A 22,696-nucleotide genomic window follows, 5' to 3' on the forward strand; every position below is an offset into this window, starting at 1 on the left:
TGCAACATCACTTCACGATTCTTGAATTCAATCCCTCTGCTAATGAACGCTAATACACCATTGGCCTTCTTACAAGCTCTATCCACCTGAGTGGCAACTTGCAAATACCTATGAACATAGACCCCTAGATCCCTCTGTTCCTCCACCTCACTACGAACCCTACCGTTAACCCTGTATTCCGCATTCTTATTTGTCTTTCCAAAATGGACAACCTCACACTTGGCAGGGTTGAACTCCATCTGCCACTCCTCAGCCCAGCTCTGCATCATATCTGAGTCCCTTTGCAGCCGACAAGAGCCCTCCTCACTATCCACAACTCCACCAATCTTCGGATCATCTGCAATCTTCGTATCATTTAGTTTTCTGACATTCCTGCGAAGCTCACTGGAATGTTTACTGCTTTAAAGGAGTTACGTAGATAGTGGAGTTAGCACTGCAGACGCTGAAGGTCAGAAATAATAGGAAAAATAAAATAAAAATTCTGGGACCTCTCTACAGGACAGGCAGCATGCAGACTTAATGTTTTAGTTTGATGACCTACCACCGCTGACCCAGTTCTGATGCAGTGTGCCTTGAGTAGAAACATTACTCTCTGCACTGACCCTGTGCTACGGAGTGTTTCCAGAACTTTGTTTTTATTTCATAATGAAGAAAGTTGCTGACCTTACAGATTGCTACTCTATATCTCCCTTGTTTTGACCTTGCTAAACCATATTGCAACTATAAAGAGCTCAATCAGCTCTATAAAGAGAGAGCCCCCAGTAGGTCTGGTCTTTAATAATTATAATTGGTCAGTTCACCTATCATCTCATAAATCAATTTTACACCTTCTCCACAGTCTGTGTATCCTTTTATATCGTGGGAGACCAGACCTATTTCTATATTCTTTGATGTAATTTTACAAAGGTTCTGCAGAAAATTAAAGTAACTGTTCAATTCTTGAAGTAAACGCCAGTGCTTTGTTTTGACTTTTTGTCACATGAATAAATCCTGTTGTAGCTTTTATTAATTTGTGAATAGTTTGTTTCTTTGACCCGTATTGTGACTTGGTAATTCGTCCAGCCGAAATGCATCACCTCATACTTGTTTACGTTGAGATGGATGTATGTCCTCTGCCTGATATTTTCCTGAAGGTGACTTGTGCTATGTTAAAGCCTTGAATTGTTGAAAAAATACTGTGCTTTTTCTATTTGGAATTTTTCAAACACGCAGAAAATGTGAATTGAAGCAAACTATATTGTTCCACATACAGAACTGGACAGCTTTGAAATAAAGCTATCATCAAGCAGGGCTAGGGATTAGAGGAAACTTTCTTTCCACTCAGAGTCATGGAAAAATGGAACAGACTCCCTTTCAAAGCACATTTGTTAACACTGTGCTAATTAATGCCCACACAAAGGCATGCTTTCAGTATCTGCTTAAGAACAGGATTACAAGCCCACAGGGTTAATTTCAGCAAAGGGAAAGCATCTTACATCTGTGAATTGCTTTACAGCGTACTTCACGTTCAAGATATTATTTTGAAGGGGCGTCATGGCACAGCAAGATCCCAAAAATGACTTGGGGGATGGTGGCATTTGGAAGAGTCAGTAGGAGAGCATATTCTCATGCCATAATTTCATGTGATTGTTTACCATCCGTTTGGAAGGGCCAGGTGAGGTCTCAGCTAATGAATTTTGTTCAGCAGATGGATTATCCCACACTGCTCCATTAAACACCACGGTTGCTGGGGAACATCAACGTCACTAGTGTAGCCCTGATTCTGGGAAACCTCAAATGATCAGCCGGCTTCTTGCACCGATACAATTTGATCCAGCTCTCTCGCTGTCTCTAAGCAGAGCCAGTGCATGGGCCTTTGAAAGGGTCTCTGGGATTTGAGGACGCTGGAGCCAGGAAACTGGATTGCAGACTCCAAGCTTCATAAACACACTCTGGATTAGTGGTGCTGGAAGAGCACAGCAGTTCAGGCAGCATCCAAGGAGCTTCGAAATCGACGTTTCGGGCTTTTGCTCCTCGGATGCTGCCTGAACTGCTGTGCTCTTCCAGCACCACTAATCCAGAATTTGGTTTCCACATCTGCAGTCATTGTTTTTACCTACATAAACACACCTCATGCCAATGCCAGTTTAACATGTTCATGAGTCACGTTTGATATAAAGAGGTTAGATTGTCAGTTTGCAAAACTCTGGAGATTCAAGTTACTGTTGCAATGTGTGTGGTTGTTTGTGGTGGTTATGGATCATGAGCTTGCACTGTGTCTCCGCATAGTAGCCTGTGCATTCAAGTCTCGCTCCATCGGGCTGAGCAGGACACTGAGGCTGTCACAGTGCAGTGCTGCAGGAGTGCTGTGTTATTGGAACCGTCTATCTTGTATGAGTTATTAAATTGCCCAGTCTGTGTGCAAAGCATTGCACATAACCAAAGATGAACCCAGGATTATCCCAGGGATGGGATATGGGACTGTTCATTTAGAAAACCTGGTCAGCAGGGACTCATTGGGCCGAAGGGTCTGTTTCCGTGCTCTCTGACTCTCCCTCTCTCATTCACTCATTCCCACACTCCATCTCTCATATTCTTCCTTTCTCATCTGCTCAATATTTCTTTCCCCACTGTCTTTATCTTTTTCCCTCCCCTTCCTCTCCCATTCACTGTCTCTTCCTCGCCCACTCAAACTCTCACCCACTCACACATCCATTCAGTCATTCATTCACGAGAACAGTGGTTGTGCTGTCTGGAAAATTAAACAATCCGCATGTAGTGCTTTTGAATCTCTTCGAGTGCTTTCAGGTCATTCACAAAACAGAACCATCAGCTGAGAGTTAGTTTCCCTGCAAATCAATCAGTACCCTTGCCCATGCCAGGGTAGATAGATCTATGTCTTTTCATATCTTTCTGAAATCGATGTGGAAAACCAGAATTAAGTGTTTTATTTATTGTCAACGGAGTGGATGACCCGTCTTTTCCTGGACTTCCAGCATCAAAGATGACTGGATACAACTAATTGGATTTACTCCACATGGTATCAAAGAACAGCTGAAGGCACTGGATACAGCAAAGACTATGGGCCCTGACAACATTCCGGCAATAGTACTGAAGACGCGTGCTGCAGAACCTGCTGCTCACCCAGGCAAGCTCTTCCAGCACAGTTAGAACACTGGCTTCGACTTGACAATGTGAAAAATTTCCCGGGTATATCCTGATATGAACATAAACAAGACAAACCCGGCCCTGCCATCGATTATTTACATTGTGGTGGGAGGAGTCATTGACAGCGCTGTCGAGCAGCAACAGTTTAGCAACAATCTGCTCACCAAGATTGCATTAGGGCCTGTTTCCACACTGTAAGTAATCTAATCTAATGAACATAAACAAGACAAACCCGGCCCTGCCATTGATTATTTACATTGTGGTGGGAGGAGTCATTGACAGCGCTGTCGAGCAGCAACAGTTTAGCAACAATCTGCTCACCAAGATTGCATTTGGGTGCCACCAAGGCCACTCAGCTCCTGACCTCTGCCTTGGTTCAAACATGGGCAGAAGGGCTGAACTCCAGAGGGGAAGGGAGGTTGCTGCCTATCATTAATGGACATGTTCGTTGACGATTCCACAATATTTAGCACCGTTCACAATTCCTCAGATATTGAATAAGACCATGCTCACGTGAACTAAGACCTGGGTGATATCCACGTCTGGGATAAAAAGTGGCAAGCAACTTTGCACCGCACCAGTGTCAGGCAATGATCATTACAAGGAGAGAGTCTAACCATTGCACCTTCTGGTTTCATGGTATTCCCATCACTGAAGCTCCCAGCATCAACATTCTTGGGGTTACCATTGACCAGAAATCACATTGGACTCACTATATAAATATTGCAGCTACAAGGGTAGGTCAGAGGCTATGAATCTTGCAACAAGTAACTCACCTTCTGTCTGCCCAAGCCCTGAACATCAATTACAAGGCACAAGTCAGGAGTGTGATGGAATACTCCCCACTTGCCCTGGATGGATGCAGCTCCAACAACACTCAAGAAGCTTGACACCATCCAGGGCAAAGCAGCCCCTTGATTGGCACCAAATCCATAACCATCCACTCCCTCCACCACTGACACTCAGTCGAAGCAATGTCCACTTGGTGTAAGTTCTCCTCCAAGCCAATCCCCATCCTGCCTTGGAAATATATCATTGTTCCTTCAATGTCACTGGGTCAAAGTCCTGGAATTCCCTCTCTAAAGGCATTGTGGATTTACCTACAGCACGTGGACTGCAGCAGTTCAAGAAGGCAGCTTACCCCCACTTTCTCAAGGGCAATTAGAGATGGGCAATAAATGCTGAAGCTGTCAGTGACGTTCACGACCCATGAAAGAATGAAATTGAAGACTTTGTCATTGCGACCATTCTCTATTACTGCCCCAGTGGGAAACATTAGTCCCTAAAATACTAAAACAGTTTTTCCTGTTGAGTGAAATTCAGAATTTTGTTCCAGATTAGGGTCAGACTGTATTTTCAGCTTCCATCTTCCCAAAACTGAATTGGGGTTTCCCGGACTGAATACACATGGATCAGTAAAAAGAAGTCTCACTGTACCAGTCTGGGTTGGTGTTAACCCACTCTGCTATTGGCTCCTTCAGAAATTAATTCCTCTGTGTTAGTCTTTCGATATTTTGATTTGATTTATTATTGTCACGTGTATGGAGATACAGTGAAAAGGGTTGTTTTGCATGCTCTATAGGCAGATCATGCCATACGAAGTGTAGCAGGGTAACAGAACAGAGTGCAGAATACAGTGCTACAGCCACAGAGAAGGTGCACAGAGATCAACATTAACATTTGAGAGGTCTGTTCAAATGTCTGATAAGAGTGGGGAAGAAGCTGTTCTTGACAATAGACAATAGGGCGCAGGAGTAGGCCATTCTGCCCTTCGAGCCTGCACCACCATTCAATATGATCATGGCTGATCATCCTTAATCAGTATCCTGTTCCTGCCTTATCTCCATAACCCTTGATTCCACAATCCTTGAGAGCTGTATCCAACCAGAGTGTCCAATCCTTTAATAATCTTATATGTCTCAATCGGATCCCCTCTCAGTCTTCTAAGCTCAAGGGTATACAAGCCCAGTCGCTCCAGTCTTTCAGTGCAAGCTGTTCTTGAATCTGTTTGTACGTGTATTCAAACTTTTTTATGGTTCTGTTTGACAGAAGAGGGTGGAAGAGAGTTTTACTGGGATGGGAGGGGTCTTTGATGATGTTGGTCGCTTTGCTGAGGCAGTGGGAAATATAGATGGAGTCAGCGGAAGCAAGGCTGGTTTACGTGATGGACTGGGCTGTGATCTTGAAAATGTCATTCACCACTATCGCAGCTTGATGCACTTTGTGAAATTGGACTTGCAGTTTTCCTGCCAACATGCGGGTCATTACTATGATCCACTTTTCAGCTGGTTCTTCCTGTTCCTGGAAATTCAGGGAGATCTCTGAATGCAGACCATCCCAAGATATCTCTAATTGCTTGATAATTTGCTACATTTAAACCATTCACATTCTCCCTTTCTCCCTGTTCGTTGACAGTGTTGGAGAGGAAGATATCAACAAGACAGAGTCGGGAAGAGCTGATAAGGAGAGGAGTTCTCAAGGAGGTTGCTGAGCAGGGTGAGTCTTACAGAGTGGGGCTGAGGTCTCACTGTATTTCAGCTTCATGTGTTGGTGTTCCTGTTGTGACAGTAAATCTGGTAGAAATGTATTTGCAGCAAGAATCTCCATGGATAATATATCCTTTGAAAACTGAAGACTGTATGGTATAGTGTGTGTACATGACCTGTCTCTCAGATGAGATGTTAAACCAAGGCCATGCCTGCCATTGCAGGTGGGTTATAAAATGTCCCAGAGCCGTGTTTTGAAGAAGCATCCAATGTTTATCCTTCAGCTGGCATCACAAACGTGGATCCTCTGCTTCTCATCACATTGATGGGGGTGTGTGGGATCTTGCTGTGCACAAAGTTGTCTGTCATGCTAACCATGTTATAACAGTGACTGCCCTATTTCATGCTGAGCTCTGAAGAGCTTTCGGGTATCCAGAGGTTGGGGACGTTGCCATAATAATGCAAGCCATTTGTTTCTTTATTTCCTTCCTCCCATCATTCTTTTCTTCCTTTGTTTATGTTACATTTTTATGATGTTACTCAAGTACTTTTTATTTAATTTACTCAAGGGATTTAGGGACCACTGGCCAGACCAGCCTTTATTGCCTGTCCCTAGTTGCCCCTTGGGAAGGTGGGGGTGAGCTGCCTTCTTGAACCCCTGCAGTCCATGTGCTGTACATAGACCCACAATGACCTTGGAGGGGGTGAGAGTCTCAATATTATGATATTTCACTATTGTACTAATTGAAACAGCAGATTATTCAGGTGCTAATCACTGTATAAACCTTCATGGTCCCTGGGAGAACTGGCTTAAAGGAATCTGGCCATCTTCATGGCAGTTAGAACCCAAACCTGCCATTATCTGAACAGAGAGTGAGGTGCAGTGGGTTACCTCCGTCACCATCAGCACAATGTAACATGGCAACAGAGCACTGGATGGGTTTTAGACTGTAATGTGTTTAGGGATATGGAGAAAAGGCAGGAGATTGGCAATAGATCATAGTGCCTTCCTTCCATCCTATGGTCAGAGGTGGGGATGTTCGCCAATGTTTGCACAATGTCCAGCACCATTCACAACTCCTCAGATACTGAAGCAGTCAATGCCCAAATTCAACAATATCCAGGCTTGTAACATGCGTGCCACTCAAATGCCAGGCCATGACCATTTCCAATGAGAGACAAACTAACTATTACACTTTTGACATACAATGGTGTTACCATCACTGAATCCCCCACTATCAACATCCTGAGGATTACTATTGACCAGAAACTCAATTGGACTCAGCACATAAACAGTGTGGCTACAAGAGCAGGTCAGAGATTAGGAATACAGTGGCACGTAACTCCCCTCCAGACACCTGAAAGCCTGTCCACCATCTACAAGGTACAAGTCAGGATTGTGATGGAATACTCCCCATTTGCCTGGATAGATCCAGCTCTAACAACACTCAAGAAGCTTGATACCATCCAGGACAAAGCAGCCCACTTGATTGGCACTACATCCACAAAGATCCATTCCCTCCACCATCAATGCTCAGTAACAGCAGTGTGTACTATCTACAAGACACACTGCAGAAACTCACCAAAGATCCTCCAATAGCACTTTCCAAACCCATGACCACTTCCATCTAGAAGGACAATAGCAGCAGACACATGGGAACACCAGCCCCTGCAAGTTCTCCTCCAAGTCATTCCCCATCCTGACTTGGAAATATATCACCGTTCCTTCACCATCACTGGGTCAAAATCCTGGAATTCCCTCCCTAAGGGCATTGTGGGTCAACCTACAGCACATAGACCACAGCAATTCAAGAAGGCAGCTCACCCCCACCTTCTCAAGGGGAACCAAGGACCGGCAATAAATGCTGGGCCCAGCCTGTGATGCCCACATCCCATGAGTGAATAAAAAATAGAACTGGACGAGATTATAGAGCAGATTGATGGATCGAATGGCCTCTGTCTGCATCATAATGATTATGTTACCAACACTAGTCATCTGATTCCTTCTGTAGCATTTAACCACATTGATTGGTCTCTAGGGTTGTCTAGAAATAGATGCTTAGGGAACAGTCAGTGAAGTACTGTTGTATATTCCTTCAGGGCCTCTCCCTCTCCCCAGTGACCACGTTTTCCGTGTTACTCGGAGTTCAGCCCCTTCCCTGTACTGCTTTGTGAGGAGCTTCAGCTCTGTGTAAACTCTGGTCACCGTTTCCTGCTTGTATTTCCTCCCTTTCATGGTTAAGATTGTCAGAAGCAGTGCCTTTTCTTGTCGACCTTTTGAAGAGAAATAAACTCCGCCAGCAAAGCTTTCCCCTCCTTGAGCGTGTGAACTTCGGTTTAAATGATTCTCATGAACCTGTCAGTAGAAAAGCTGGCTCTGGGAGAGGGACTGCAGGATGAGTGGAACGCATGTTGGAATTTCAGCAGTGAATGAGTTAAAGGGCTTTGCATAAATCAATTCCTTTAGAACCCCTTCCTTTTTCCTGAGAGCAATACAGCCGAGGGATTTCTGTTTTTGCTTTAGCAGGTACCCCAGTTGGTGTTAAATGAAATACTTGCATTTATATAGCGCCTCAAGACATCCCATAACCCTTCACAGCTATCACAGTGCTGCTGAAGCCAAGTCTCAGTGGTAATATCACAAATGTCAATTTGCACATACACCACTGAAAACAACAACGTGATGCTCTTTCGGTGATGGTAATTGGGTAAATGCATATTACATTGGATGATCCCAGGATGGAGGGATTGTCTTTTGAGTAAATGCTAAACAGGTTGGGTCTTTACTCACTGGTATTTAGAAGAATGAAAGATGATCTCATTGAAATATATCGGATTCTTAAGGGGCTTGACAGGGTCAATGCTGAGAGGATGTTTCCCTTCTGGGAGAGTCTCAGAACAGAGGGCATAGTCTCAGCATAAAGGGGCACCAATTTAAGAATGACATGAGGAGGAATTTCTTTTCTCTCAGAGAGTTGAGAGCCTTTGCAACTCCTTACCACAAGAGAGCTGTGGGGTTAGAGTCCCTTTGTACTTTTAAGGCTGAGATCCAGAAACTCTAGAACAGTCAGGGGATCAAAGGTTACAGGGAAAGGGCAGGAAATTGGACGTGAGGAATGTGGAATCAGCCCTGATCCTATTTAATGTGGCGCAGCTCAATGGGCCGAATTTCTATTTCTTGTGGTCTAACAATGACAACATATGTTAATATAGTACCTTTTATTTAGCAAAGCACTTTTGTCGGAGAAACATCAAACAGGATGTCACCAGATTACCTAAGGAGACATTGGGATAGGAGATTAAAAGCTAGATCAAAGATAAATTTTAACAGATGCCACAAAGGAAGAAAATGAGGGAGAGAGCCCTAGAGAGGGAATTTCAGAGATTGGTGCTCAATGCAGGTGGGTCTGCAACAGGCTGGAATCGGAGCCATGTAGAGATCTCAGAGGGTTGTAGGGCTGGGGAGTTGACTGTTGTAGGGGAGATGGGAGGTGTGAGGAGAGGCGATGGTCGGGTGATAATGTTAATGTACTGGTGATTCACACTAATGCTGTGTGGTCATGGGTTTGTAACATCACCTTGGTAGATGGTGAAATTAGAACACAAGACCAAAAATCTTGAATTAAAAAAACAACTCGACCATGGAACAACTGTTAATTGTTGTAAAAATTGGTTCACTAAGAGAAGGAATTCTGCCATTCATACCCAGTCTCTGTAACTCCAGACCCACAGCAGTATGGTTGACTCTCAACTGCCTTCCGAATTATCCAGATTATTACACTTACTAGAGGGACAGTCAGAGCTGGGCCCACATCCCATGAATTAATATAAAAGAGGCTGGCAGGATTAAGAATTTCATAATGGACACTCGTCCATCAATGTGGACCGTGGGTCTTTGAGTTATCGAGGCACAGGATCTGCAGAAAACCCTCAGAAGACATGGAAAAAGGATTACGTTAATCTTTGGTCTGTGACCCTTCCTCAGTTTCTGAGTTAGTTCTGTGAAGCTTTTAGAAGGATGAGGGGGTAGGGGATTTGATCCAGGATACTGAGAGGTCTGGATAGAGTGGGCATGGAGAAACTGTTTTCACTAATAGGAGAGACTTGGACCCAAGGGTACAGCCTCAGGGTGAAGGAATGACCCTCAAGAACTGAAATGAGGAGGGATTTCTTCAGCCAGAGGGTGTGGAACTCATTGCCACAGAAAGCTGTGGGGGCCAAATTATTGAGTGTATTTAAGACAGAAATAGTTACGTTCTTATTGGTAAAAGGACCAAAGGTTATGGGGAGAAGGCAGGAGAATGTGGTTGAGAAACGTATCAGCCATGATTGAATGGCTGAATTGATGTGATGGGCTGAATGGCCCAATTCTGTTCCTATATCTTATGATTTTATGGTCTTACTGAAGGTGCTTCTATTAAAAGTGAGAGCCCCAATACTGAATTGTCATTTTTGAAAATTATGCACATATGATGTTTGTACCTTGCTTTGTGTCAGTCTTTTGCGAACACCTTACAGGAATGTTGAATAAAAAGAGGCCATTCAGCCCATCCAGCCTGATTCCATTCAAGTTGATCGTGACTGATCTGTAGCTTAACTCCAACTCCCCACTTTGCTTTCCCAGCTCTTGATGTTCCTATGCAGCAATAACCTATCCAGTCTCACTTTTAATCTTTGGTTTCCCAGTTGATCCTCAGACCCTTCTCCATGAATTTTCTCAGCCCCAGCCTCAGCAGTGTTTAGGGGAGAGGATTCCAGATTTCCACTCCACTTGGCGTGAGAGTGTTTCCAGATAATGTTCCAGAATGGCCCAGTGTAATGTGATGTCCCACCATGACTCTCCTCGTGGGCTTCATCCCAATCTTTACCAGAATTGTAGATTGTACAGTTGGGGATATATGTGGTCCAAACACAGTGAGACGAGGCAGAACATAGTGCTCATATCAGCCTCCACTCATTCAGTGCAGAGCAGGTAACAAACCCCTTCCGTTCTGGTGAAAATATTCTTCCACCTTAGTGTGGTGAGGCCTCTTCTGGAATACAGAGTCCAGTTCTGGTCCCCCAGTTATAGGAAAGGTATTATTAATCTGGAGAGGGTTCAAAAGAGTTTTACCTGGATGTTGCCAGGTACGGAAGGTTTGAGTTATAAAGAAAGGATGGAAAGACTTATAAAGAGAGGCTGGGACTTTTTTTTCACTGGAGCCTGGAGGTTGAGAGGCAACCTGAGAGAAATTTATAAAGTAATGAGAGGTATGGATAGAGTTAATGGTCATTGTCTTTTCCCTAGGAGGAGGGATTTCAAGACTATGGGACACATCTTTAAGGTGAGAGGAGAAATATTTAAAACAGAAATGAGGGGCAATGTTTTTATATAGAGGGCGGTTTACGTGTGGAATGAACTTCGTGAGGAAGTGGTCAGTATAGGCACAATGGGGCGGCATGGTGGACCAGTGGTTAGCACTGCTGCCTCTCAGTGCAGGGATCCAGGTTCGATTCCACCCTTGGGCGACTGTCTGTGTGGAGTTTGCACATTTTCCCTGTGTCTGCGTGCGTTTCCTCCAGGTGCTCTGGTTTCCTCCCACAATCCAAAGGTGTGCAAGTTAGGTGAATTGGCCATGCTAAATTGCCCATAGTATTCAGGGATGTGTAGGTTAGGTGCATTAGACAGGGGTAAATGTAGAGTAACAGGGGAGGGGAATGGGTTTTGGGTGGATTACTGTTTGGAGGGTTAGTGTGGATTTGTTGGGCCTAATGGCCTGTTTCCACACTGTAGGGGTTTTATGTTTAAAAATCATTTGGATGGACACATAGAAATGAAAGATTTGGAGGGATATGGTTCAGGAGCAGATCAGGTGGGACAAGTTTAGTTTGAGATTATGTTCGGCATGGACTGTTTGAACTGGAGGGTTTGTTTCTGTGCTATATGACTCTGACAAAGGGATATGTTCACCTGTGTCTGTAAATAGCAGCTGGATAATGATGGCAAAGGGAGGGCCAGACAGAGAGAGAGAGAGAGAGAGAGAGAAATCAAGTACTAGACGAAAAACTCGAGTTAATTAAGAAACTGAATCTTTCAGCACGGGAGGCTGCCACTTTGACCCATCGTCAAAGCCTGTGCTTTGAAACAAATACCCAATTAGTCAAATGTGCTGCAATTATTTTGACACAATGAATGGCCTGTCCAGAAGGGCAACAGAATCAGTTTCAATCATGACTTTCAAAGGAACTTAGACAAATACTTACAACTGAAACAAATTGCAAAGCAACAGAAAAGCAGCTGTGCAGCAGAGTGAATTGGCTTCCTTGGTTAGTCCTTTCAAAGAGCCAGCAGTAGTCAGAATGGGCTGAATGGCTCACTCGTATTGGTTTCATTCTGAACACGAACGTTTGGTGATTATCTTGTGATAATGTGACTGGCCCATGATGATAACCGTGAATCTAAGATGTGGAAACTACCCCGTGTCTCCCCTTACACCGAGCTAGTGAAGCCACAAGCTGCCCCCAGTCTATGTCCACCTCCACATTACTGACTCTTCCAGTACTCTGGAAATGAATAGTTGTACGTGCTGGCCAATCCTCCTCATCAACTGTCTAAGGAACCCAACATTAAAGTCTGAAGTCACATGACACCAGGTATAGGCTTTCGGAGCACTGTTCCTTCGTCAGGTAGCTAGCTGTCCGAAAGCTTGTGATTTCAAATAAACCTGTTGGACTATAACTTCGTGCCTTGTGACTTCAGACTTTGTCCACCTCATTCCAACTCCAGCTCCTCCACATGATGTGAATCCAACTTTAGACAGAATGAGGCATGAAAGATTTAAAAATATCGAATGAGAATTTCAGGTTTTGCAGTTGAAAAGGATTTGGCAATTGAACCACCTTCATGTCTGAGTCATTTAAACAATGTTTTTTGACTCTGCATGAATTGGGGAACTGGGATTAAGATCAGGATTTTACTTTACAAATGAGGAAGTCAGCTGTGTGAGTGGGAACATGGACTTGGGCTGCAAGCAATCCTACTGACCACACATCCTCTTTTGGCACATTGTTAACAGAGAAGCTACGTTGAGGACAGCTCAGGAATAAACCTTTGGCCAAGGGTTCTATGCTGGTGTTTATGTGTTACACAAGCCTCATTCTACTCTTTCCCATCTCAACCTCTCCACTTATTTCCTTCCCCTTCGTGTGTTTAATTAGCTTCCCCTTCAAAGGGCTCTTAACCTCCACGTTCCACATTGCCAGCACTCTTTGGGGAATACAGGTTTTTCCTGAATTCCCTTACTGATATCTGATCCTTATGGCCCATCTCTTCCCATGTGGAAGCTTTAGCTGGAGTTTTGTGTTGGCAGCAGGGGTCTTAACCATTGACAAGAGAACCTGACCTTTTGACTTATTACCTTTTAAATGTCAGTACCTTGTTTACCCTGGGACTTAGGACCCTTGGGAGTGTTCCTGGAACATTGGGGCTACATTAGTGTAGGTGGAGGGAGAGATTAAAGTAACAGGTCTCCTGCGAATTCATCATCTTCTGGTGCCTGTGGATAGCTGACTTCCCTGGTGGTGGGATGAGGTAAATGACTGTATTATCCGACAGTTTCTTGGTAAAGCGCAGAAGAGCTAAAGGTGCCTCTGTACAATAACAACCAGACTGGATGTTTCAGCAAGTATGGGATTAGAAAAGGAAGGTGGTTGTTTCTGACTGGGATGGGCTGAATGAGCTTTCTCTGTGCTGTAGATGACTCTGTAGCAAACCCGTCCCCTTCAAGATCCCACATCGTACTGCCTTTCCTCACCTGAGTGCTTGTGACACCACCCAAGGGAGTGGAGTCAAATTCACTCTCTGACATTAACTCCATCAGAACCAGTGATGGTACTGAAGGACAGGGGAGCACCATCACCCTTGTGCGTTGTTCACCTTGACACAATGTGTAGCCAGTTCTGCCCCACATGATCCCTCTCCTGGGAATGCTCCCTGACCGTGGGAGTGCATTATGGAGTCATCCCACAATAGCTCCCCCTTCCTGCAAACCTCCCTTCTCCCAAACCCACCATGACAGGGCCTGGACCATTCAGTCTACTACCTTTGGCCCCCTGAGTCTAATATATAAAACCTTTTGACAATGAGTCCACCCTGGCCACGATTAAGCAGGCTGTTCACAATCATGCCATCCTAGCCTCCATTGCCAATGCCATGCCCTATGCACCACCTCTTTCCATCTTGATCACTAGTCCCCCCTTCCTCACCTTATATTGAGTTGATTCCCTTGTCTGTGTTGTCATTGTGTTCTGATTGGTCTAATACTCCGCCGTTTGATATCCCACCTTCCTTCCTCCATGACCTTCAATTAACTGAAGCTCTGCTCCCTTGATTGTAGGCCACACTGAAGTCCAATTGTCCAACAATGGCTCCCCATCCCTTAAAACCAGAGATTTCAAAATCCCCCTTTCAGTTTGCATTTGAATTTCCTCTTCCAAAGTTGACTGTCCCCTTAAACATGTGAAATTGTTTTTACACTTTCTCAAAAAAACGATTGGAGGAGGGTCATAGCAAAATGGGAATCTGATCAGCACCGGCTTATTTATCCCCATAGCAACCATAGTCTATCGTTTAGTTTAATGGACCTGTTTTCTCTCAGCAATGGGCTTACAGACAGCTATCTGTAGCCCGGAAATTGCTATTCTTCTCATGTAAAGACAAATTAATTACACCCTCAGAAGCTTGAAGTGAAACCATGAACAAACCCTCTATCATCTCCGGACCCCAGCAATTATTTCAGTCAAATTAACAGTCAATGAAAACCTGAAACAGGAAGAAAAGGAGAAAGGTTTCGATCATACCTTCCATGACCTCGATGTGAACCAAAGCACATTGCAATATTGATGTATGTTTGCAAAGTAACTGTTAGTCTGACATGGGAAATGCGCAGAGCCTTTATTTGGCACAGCAAGTTCCCACAAGCAACGATGTGATCATGACCAGAAGTCCTGTTTAATTGCTTTTCATTGGTGGGGGGAGGAATGGTATGAGCAGAGCATACTGCCTCCGTTTCTCTCCCAGTCATGACCTTTTGCATCTTCACCTGAAACTCTAACCTCAATGAACATCCCATCTGACCCCCGCTGAGAGTGCAGCACCTGCTCAGCACAGCCGCCTCCCTGATGTGATCAAGGACAAGAGCAGCAGATATATGGGAACACTACCCCCCTTACCACTTCCCCTCCAAGCCACTCACCATCCAGACTTGCAAATGCATCCCCGTTCCTTCAGTGTCACTGGGTCAAAATCCTGGAATTCCTTCCCTAAGGGCATTGCAGTCTCTCTCCAGCACAGGAACTGCAGCGGTTCAAGAAGCCAGCTCACCCCCACCTTCTCTTGGCCACGATGTAGAGGTGCCAGTGTTGGACGGGGGTGGACAAGGTCAGAAGTCACACGACACCCAAGTTATACTCCAACAGTTTTATTTGAAGTCACAAGCTTTCACCTGACGAAGGAGCAGTGCTCTGAAAGTTTGTGATTTCAAATAAACGTCTGCAAATCAACTTCCCAGCTCAGTAAACATACCAAAATTACAACAACTGGCACCCGCGCTACACATCTTAATTATCAGAACTTGTATATATATAAAACACACACACACATACATGCACACGCGCACACACACTCATATGCACATACACTGACACACACAGTATACACAGGCACATGTACATATAATAGATATGTACATGTACACACATAGATATGTACACACACGTGTGCACACACACACACACACACAGACACACCCAGTGGTAGACAATGGATAGAGTTTGAGGATCTTGAACATTTTTTTTAATTCCCAAAGTGTGAAATGCTGAACACATTGATGGGTAAAGGTTGGAGACCTGGGACTCAGTGCTGATCCAATACAGAATTAGAGTGGGGGGGGTTAGTGGGGCGATGATGCCCCCCTCCCCCCCCCCCGCCCAACCCAGGCGGATTTCCATCCTAGGTGTCTCAGCTCAGTAGCTGATGCCTTGAACCCATTAATCCCCCCCCCTCCTTTTTTAAAATAAATCATCTGTTGCGATGATTTCATTTGTTTCTGGCCAGTTCAGGTTTGTGACATCATCACGATTATGAGGCTTTGTAGGATGAAATAATTCGTTACAACTCTTTGCTTAGCAACATGGAATGAGGAGTGTCATGGCATCATCATCTTCCCGGCCATGAATGACCTGACTTCATTGCCATTGTGACAAGGCACAGACATATCCCATTGTGAGATTCTGAGGCAGCTCCTTCGGATATAATGTGCCAGCTCAATCCCTGTTTAGCTCCTCCGTACCCGAGGGTGGCAGATGGAAGCTCCTGAGTGCTAATAAATATGCCAAACTTCTACGCATTGGGAAGAAAAAGAAGAATGGGAGCAGCGGCCAGGAAAAGCTATCCACCAACTGAGAGAGATAGGAGCAGGAACTTTCTTCTCAATGGTAACATACATCACACCTTTGGCAAGCTCAAGGGGGTATAATCAAATGCTGTCTTCACCTTAAATTCAAGGGGGAGAGAGTTGAGGCTATTTCCCAGCAGCTGAGCTAGCTCACTGGAGATGTAGAATAACATAGCCCAGTGGGCGAGCACCTCCTCAGCTTCCTTCCATTTTCTTCCCTTCCACACAGGGAACAAATTCCTTTCTGCTTCATTTTTTTTTAACTCTAGCCTTTCCATAAAGAGTGTAAGTTGTTTTAACCAGTCATAGAGATGTACAGCATGGAAACAGACCCTTCGGTCCATGCTGACCAGATATCCCAACCCAATCTAGTCCCACCTGCCAGCACCCAGCCCATATCCCTCCAAACCCTGACCTATCGAGTCCCACATGCCCAACAATCTCTCAAAGACCCTGTTTATTGTGAATCTATATCAGATTGACTGGTGACTTGCTTCCATATGTAGGCCATCCTACTTCTAGCCCTCCCCAAGAGTAGAGAAACCTTCTGTCTGTCTACACAACCAAACCTTTTCATCACTTTAAATCTCAAATTTAAAGTGTTAATTGTCTGTTCTAATAGGAATATTTCAAGTTTCTAGTTAAAATTGTAGCTTCCCATCCCTGCTGAAATCACTGAAGTGAGTTCATGGCTTTAATTTTGAGTTGTCACTTGCGGCTCAGTGGGTAGCTATCTCACTCTCTGAGTCAGAGATTGCGGGTTTAAGATGCACTCCAGGCATTTGAAGAGCCCACAGCCTGTTTTGGGACATGCCTTTTTGAAAGTTTTGGCATAGGAAGAGTTCAGACATATTTGTCATGATGTGGAGGTGCTGGTGTTGGACTGGGGTGTACAAAGTCAGAAGTCATATGACACCAGGTTATAGTCCTACAAGTTTATTTGAAATCACAAGCTTTCGGAGTGCTGCTGTCTGACTTTAAACCAGAGATTCAGGTAATATTCTGGGGACCTGGGTTCAAATCCCACCACAGCAGCTAGTAGAATTTGAATTCAATAAAAATCTGGAATTAGGAGTCTAATGAAGACCAGGAAACCATTGTCTGTTGTTGGCAAACCCATTGGTTTCTCTTATAAAAACTGAAAGAACTGCAGATGCTGTCAATGGGAAACATAAACAGAAATTGCTGGAAAAGCTCAGCAGGTCTGGCAGCATCTGCGGAAATCAGAGTTAACGTATTGGGTCAAGTGACCCTTTCTTAGGATCGCTAATGTCCTTTTAGGAGGAAATCTGCTATCCTTATCTGGTCTGGCCCACAAGTGACTCCTGACCCACAGCAACATGGTTGGCTATTGACTGCCCTCTGGGCCATAAGGCCAGGCAATAAATGCTGGCCTAGCCAGGGATGCCTACATCCTGTGAATAAATAAAACAAAAGTTAAAAACAAAAACAGGAATTGCTGGAGAATCTCAGTGGATCAGCAGCCTCTGTGAAGAGAGAAAGCAGAGTTGATGTTTCGGGTCCAGTAACCCTTTAAAATCTCAAAGAAGAACAAAGAACAAAGAAAATATACAGCCCAGAAACAGGCCCTTAGGCTCTTCAAGCCTGAGCCGATCCAAATCTACTATCTAAACCTATTGCCCAATTCCTAAGCATTTGTAGCCCTCTGCTCCCCACCTACTCATGCATCTGTCCAGACACACCTTAACTGAATCTACCGTGCCTGCCTCTACCACCTCTGCTGGCAATGCCTTCCAGGCATCTACCACCCTCTGCGTAAAGTACTTGTCGTGTGTATCCCCCATTAAACTTTTCACCTTTCACCTTGAAAGCGTGACCTCTCGTTACTGGATCCTTCACCCTGGGAAAAAGTTTATCGCTATCTACCCTGTCTATACCCTTCATGATTTTGAAAACCTCAGTAAGGTCCTCCTTCAATGTCCTTTTTTCTAATGAAAACAAACCTAACCTATTTTTATTTTTCCCTGCTGTTAATGGCACTCTGCTGCCATGCCTTTCCAAATATCTTCCATTTTCCAGGCTAGGGTACACAAAGAGAGAGAGAAAAAAAAGAGATCCTGCCCTGCTGTAATAGGAATATGTCAAGTTTCTAGTTAAAATTGTAGCTTCCCATCCCTGCTGAAATCACTGAAGTGAATTCATGGCTTTAATTTTGAGTTGCTACTCGCAGCTCAGCAGGTAGCTATCTCTCTCTCTCTCTCTCTCTCTCTCTGAGTCAGGAGATTGCGGGTTTAAAGCACACTCCAGGCATTTAAAGAAAACATTTGTGGCAGACACTCCCAGTGTAGAGGGAGCACGTCTCTACGGGGGATGCTGTCTTTCTGCTGAGATGTTAAACAGAAGTCACTTCTGCCTTTGCAGATGGATGCAAGTAAAATGTACCATTGAAAACAGAGCAGGAGCCACCTTCCTTGTAGCCTGACCACTGTTTGTGTCCCAGGCAACAGCTCTGGAGCAATTGCTGTCTGTCGTATCTTACTCAGGTCAGAGTGACACTAACAGTGTGCGTTCAACTCCAGCACTGGCTGAAGTTATCATGAAGAACTCTCCCCTCTCCTGAGATGGGTGACCCTCAGGTTAAACCACCACCATCTCCAATGAGAGAGCAGTGCCATAGTCTTCTGGCACTTTTATGTGCTTGGGGTAAAGCTAGCCATCACATCATGACTGTGCTTCAGAGGAGCTTTGCTCTGCTCGATGTTCATAGAATCCCTACAGTGAGGGAGCAGGCCACTCAGCCCATCGAGTCCGCACTAACCCTCTGAATAGCATTCCACTCAGTCCCACCCCATCTCACTATTTCCCCTGGCAAATCCCTGGATTCTGTGGGCAATTTAACACAGCCAATCCACCTAACCTGCACATCTTTGGACTATTTGAGGAAACCCATGCAGACATGAAGAGAGTATGCAAGTTCCACACAAACAGTCCCCAAGGTGGGAATTGAACCCACCTCTCTCCCCCTCTTCTCCTTCTCCCCTACACCCTCTCTCCCTTCCTGTCTCCCCCCACACATTGGATGATGCAGTGTGGAGGGATTGTCTTTTGAGTAAATGCTAAGCACATTGGATCTTTTCTCACTGGATTTTACAAACTATGAGAATGCTGAGAGGATGTTTCCACTCATGGGAGATTCTAGGACCAGAGGGTACAGTCTCAGAATAAAGGGGCACCACTTAAAGACTGAAATGAGGAGCAATTCCTTCTCCCGAGAGTTGAGAATCTCTGGAACTCCTTGCCCCAGAGAGCTGTGGGGGCACAGTCCTTGTGTATATTTAAACTTGAGATCAACAGATTCTTGATCAGTCAGGGAATCAACAGTTACAGGGCAAGGGCAGGAAACTGGACGTGAGGAATCTCTGATCTTGCATGGAGACCTGCCCTTCTCAGTACCTGCTGGAAGTCAGGAGCAGTGTAAGCAGCCTATGTCAGGAAAATGGGACCATCCCTGGGCCAGCCACACGTGCCAGGGGAACAGGGCAGTTTTCCACTTGCCAGTACAAAGAGTTCCCGGCACCGAGAGGCAGTGCTCATCACTAGCTGGAACAACAAGTTTTGAATTCTGAGTTGAAAGGGTAGATTCTCATCTTTGCCTTGAAATCTTTCTAACTTCATCCTTCCCTTTTCTTTGTAACCCATTCCGTCCCTCTGAGATCTCTGCACTCCTTCAATTTGGACGTTTGCCCAGCCCTCTGAAACCTGAGCCTTTGGCCTTGAGGGATCACCCTCAGTAAAATCTTCTCCCCCCTCCCTTCAAACACAACTCTTTGACTTAAATTTTAGTCACGGGCCTAGCAAATCAGTGTCGTTTGGTGAAGATTTTTGGGATATTTCTCTGATGTTGACGGTGCTAAGTAAAGGCAAGTTGTTGATTATCGGCCAAGTCTAACGCTGCTGTTCAGCTCTGGCACATCACAAGGCTGTGTAACCTTCTTCAAACTCTCTTCTTTCCGATAGATGGAAATACCGAGACAACATACAGGAATGGACATACGGTACCCATCACACTTGAACCAACAGCAGAAAGCACGACAGACTCTACCCCTCCACCACAAGACCCCTCAGGTAATTCCTTATTCAACTGATGCGATGGTAAACTACTCAGGTGCAACAAAACTGAACCTAGACATGCTTTTGCGTAGTGACTGTATCTCACCGCCTGCGTGAGCTCATCCTAGACCCATCCACAGTTAATTTCTTCACTTCAGAGAGAATTACACTGAAAGGCTGGGATCCTGAGGATTGAGATGAGGAGGATTTACTTCACTCGGGGCTGGTGAATCTTTGGAAGCCTTTAGCCCAGAGAGATTTACAGGGATGCTGCCAGAGTTGGAGGGTTTGGATTATAGGGAGTGGCTGAATAGGCTGGGACTGTTTTCCCTGGAGCATTGGAGGCTGAGGGTTGACCTTGTTGAGGTTTATAAAATCAGGAGGGGCATGGATAGGGTAAATAGACAAGATATTTTTCCTGGGGTTGGAGAGTCCAGAACTAGATGGCACAGGTTTACGGTGAGAGGGTGGTGTGTGTATGGAATGAGCTGCCAGAGGAAGTGGTGGAGGCTGGTACAATTACAACATTTAAAAGGCATCTGGATGGGTATATGAATAGGAAGGGTTTGGAGGGATATAGGTCAAATGCTGGCAAATGGAACTAGATTAATTTAGGATATGTGGTCGGCATGGACGAATTGGACCGAAAAGTCTATTTTTGTGCTGTGTATCTCTGCGACTGTATGGAGGCTCAGTCATAGAGCAGGTTCAAGACTGAGATCAATAGATTTCTAGATATTAAGGGTATGTAGGGACGCAGAGACGGGGCAGGAAAAACAATGAGAAAGAAGTTCTACCATGATCTCATTGACTGAGGGGCTAATTCGCATGCTGTTATACCAGGAAGAGTTGAGCAGGGTGTTCAGTGTTGCTGATTTAATAGATTAGACAAGGACAAACTGGTTGTAATGGCAGGAAGATCAGCAACAAAGGAGCACCATTTTAAGACAATTAGCAAAAGGACCAGTGAGGCAAAGATAATTGGAATTCCTTTTACGCAATAGGTTTGAAACTGTGAATAACTGGTGAAAGCACATGTACATGATTGGAACATTAACCTGAGACTTGGAAGGTGGCTGAGTGCTAATGACTCTGGATGAATAATCCTGAGATTCTAATGCTCTGGGGCTGAGTCCACAACAACAAATAGCTGCAAATTAAATTCAATTAAAATAATCAAGAATTGAAAGATAACCCCCTCTTAGTGGTCACCAGGCTGACTGACTGTCAGTAAATGTTGTTAAAGATATGTCTGGCTCATTGAAGTCATTCGGGGAAGGTAGTCTGCCACATTTACCCAGTCTAGCCTCTACGTAACTCCAGACACACAGCAATATGCCTAGCAAGCCATTCAATTCAAAGGCAATTAGGGACAAACAACAAATACTGGCCTGCCATTGATACCCACAACACATGAAAGAATAAACCGAAAAACTTGAAAGAGTATTTGTAGGGTCGTGGAGTGAAAGCGGGGTGGGGGAGAGTGGGGTTACGGTGGAGAGCTCACTGGACTAATTGACCTCCTCTTGTACCACATTGTTCTGCAAATCAGCGAGAGTTTTGGAGTCAGATGGTATGTCAGGTCAGGGCTGTAGAAGGTCAGAAGTCACATGACACCAGGTTATAGTCCAACAAGATTATTTGAAATCACAAGCTTTCGGAACGCTGCTCCTTTTGCCTTCACCCGACGAAAGGGTAGCGCTCCGAAACCTTGTGATTTCAAATAAACCTGTTGGACTATAACCTAATGTCGTGTGAGTTCTGACCTTGTACAGCCCAGTCCAACACTGGCACCTCCACATCAGTGCAATAGCAGGACATTTGTGAATGATATTGTGCAGATCATGTTACTGGGTGAGTACTTCAATCCCTAGAATACAAATCCAGAAAGGATGAATTGAAATTGCACAATCAGTATTGGAAAAAATAAATCTGCTGATGTCAGACTGATATCAGTGGATGTGACAATGGAACAATTGGAAGTTATAAACTCTCCCACCTCCTTCAGGGAAGGCAGGCTGCTATCCCATGGTGTGATCTCAGCTTACACCAATTCGACTCACTTTTCTACTTTCCGAAGTAGCCTTTGTCCAGCAGACAATAAGATACTAAAGTTCCAACCTTGCCAGCATTCCACTCAGGAGGATGAGCAAGTTATCATTCTGCTCAAGCTTGGTCTCTTGTTGACCATCGAGAGATGCCCAAGGAAGGTCTCTCTGTCTGTCGTTAGGTATTCCCCCTAATGCTGGATGTGGTAATCCATGGATAACTCACCTCTCTACCTTGTGCCTTCTGCGGAGTCTTTTACAATTCATCTATGGGATCTCAGCAGCACTGACTAAGCCACCATTTATTGCCTGTTGCTCAGGGTCTGGAGTCACATGTAGATCTGACCAGGTAAGGACGGCAAATTTCCTTCCCTAAAGAAGATTAGTGAACCAGATGGGTTTCTACACCAATTCAGCGTCAGAAGTCACACAACACCAGATTGTAGTCCCAACAGGTCTATTTGAAATCACAAGCTTTCTGAGCGCTGCTCCTTCGTCCGGTGAAGGAGCA

At 44.8% G+C, this 22,696-nt stretch overlaps 1 protein-coding gene across 4 annotated transcripts in view; it reads left to right on the forward strand.

Annotated features, from left to right (window-relative positions):
• Nucleotides 1-22,696, forward strand: part of phactr2 (phosphatase and actin regulator 2) — a 213,700-nt gene that overhangs the window by 149,923 nt on the left and 41,081 nt on the right. For all 4 annotated transcript variants that reach the window (XM_043695293.1, XM_043695292.1, XM_043695295.1 and 1 more), the window contains exons 3-4: nt 5,563-5,643; nt 20,045-20,152. In XM_043695293.1, the coding sequence (XP_043551228.1) occupies nt 5,563-5,643; nt 20,045-20,152 (189 nt within the window). The remainder of the gene's footprint in view (nt 1-5,562; nt 5,644-20,044; nt 20,153-22,696) is intronic.

The sequence above is a fragment of the Chiloscyllium plagiosum genome, chromosome 9 (genome assembly GCF_004010195.1).
Source record: "Chiloscyllium plagiosum isolate BGI_BamShark_2017 chromosome 9, ASM401019v2, whole genome shotgun sequence".
In the NCBI taxonomy this organism is placed as follows: Eukaryota; Metazoa; Chordata; class Chondrichthyes; order Orectolobiformes; family Hemiscylliidae; genus Chiloscyllium; species Chiloscyllium plagiosum.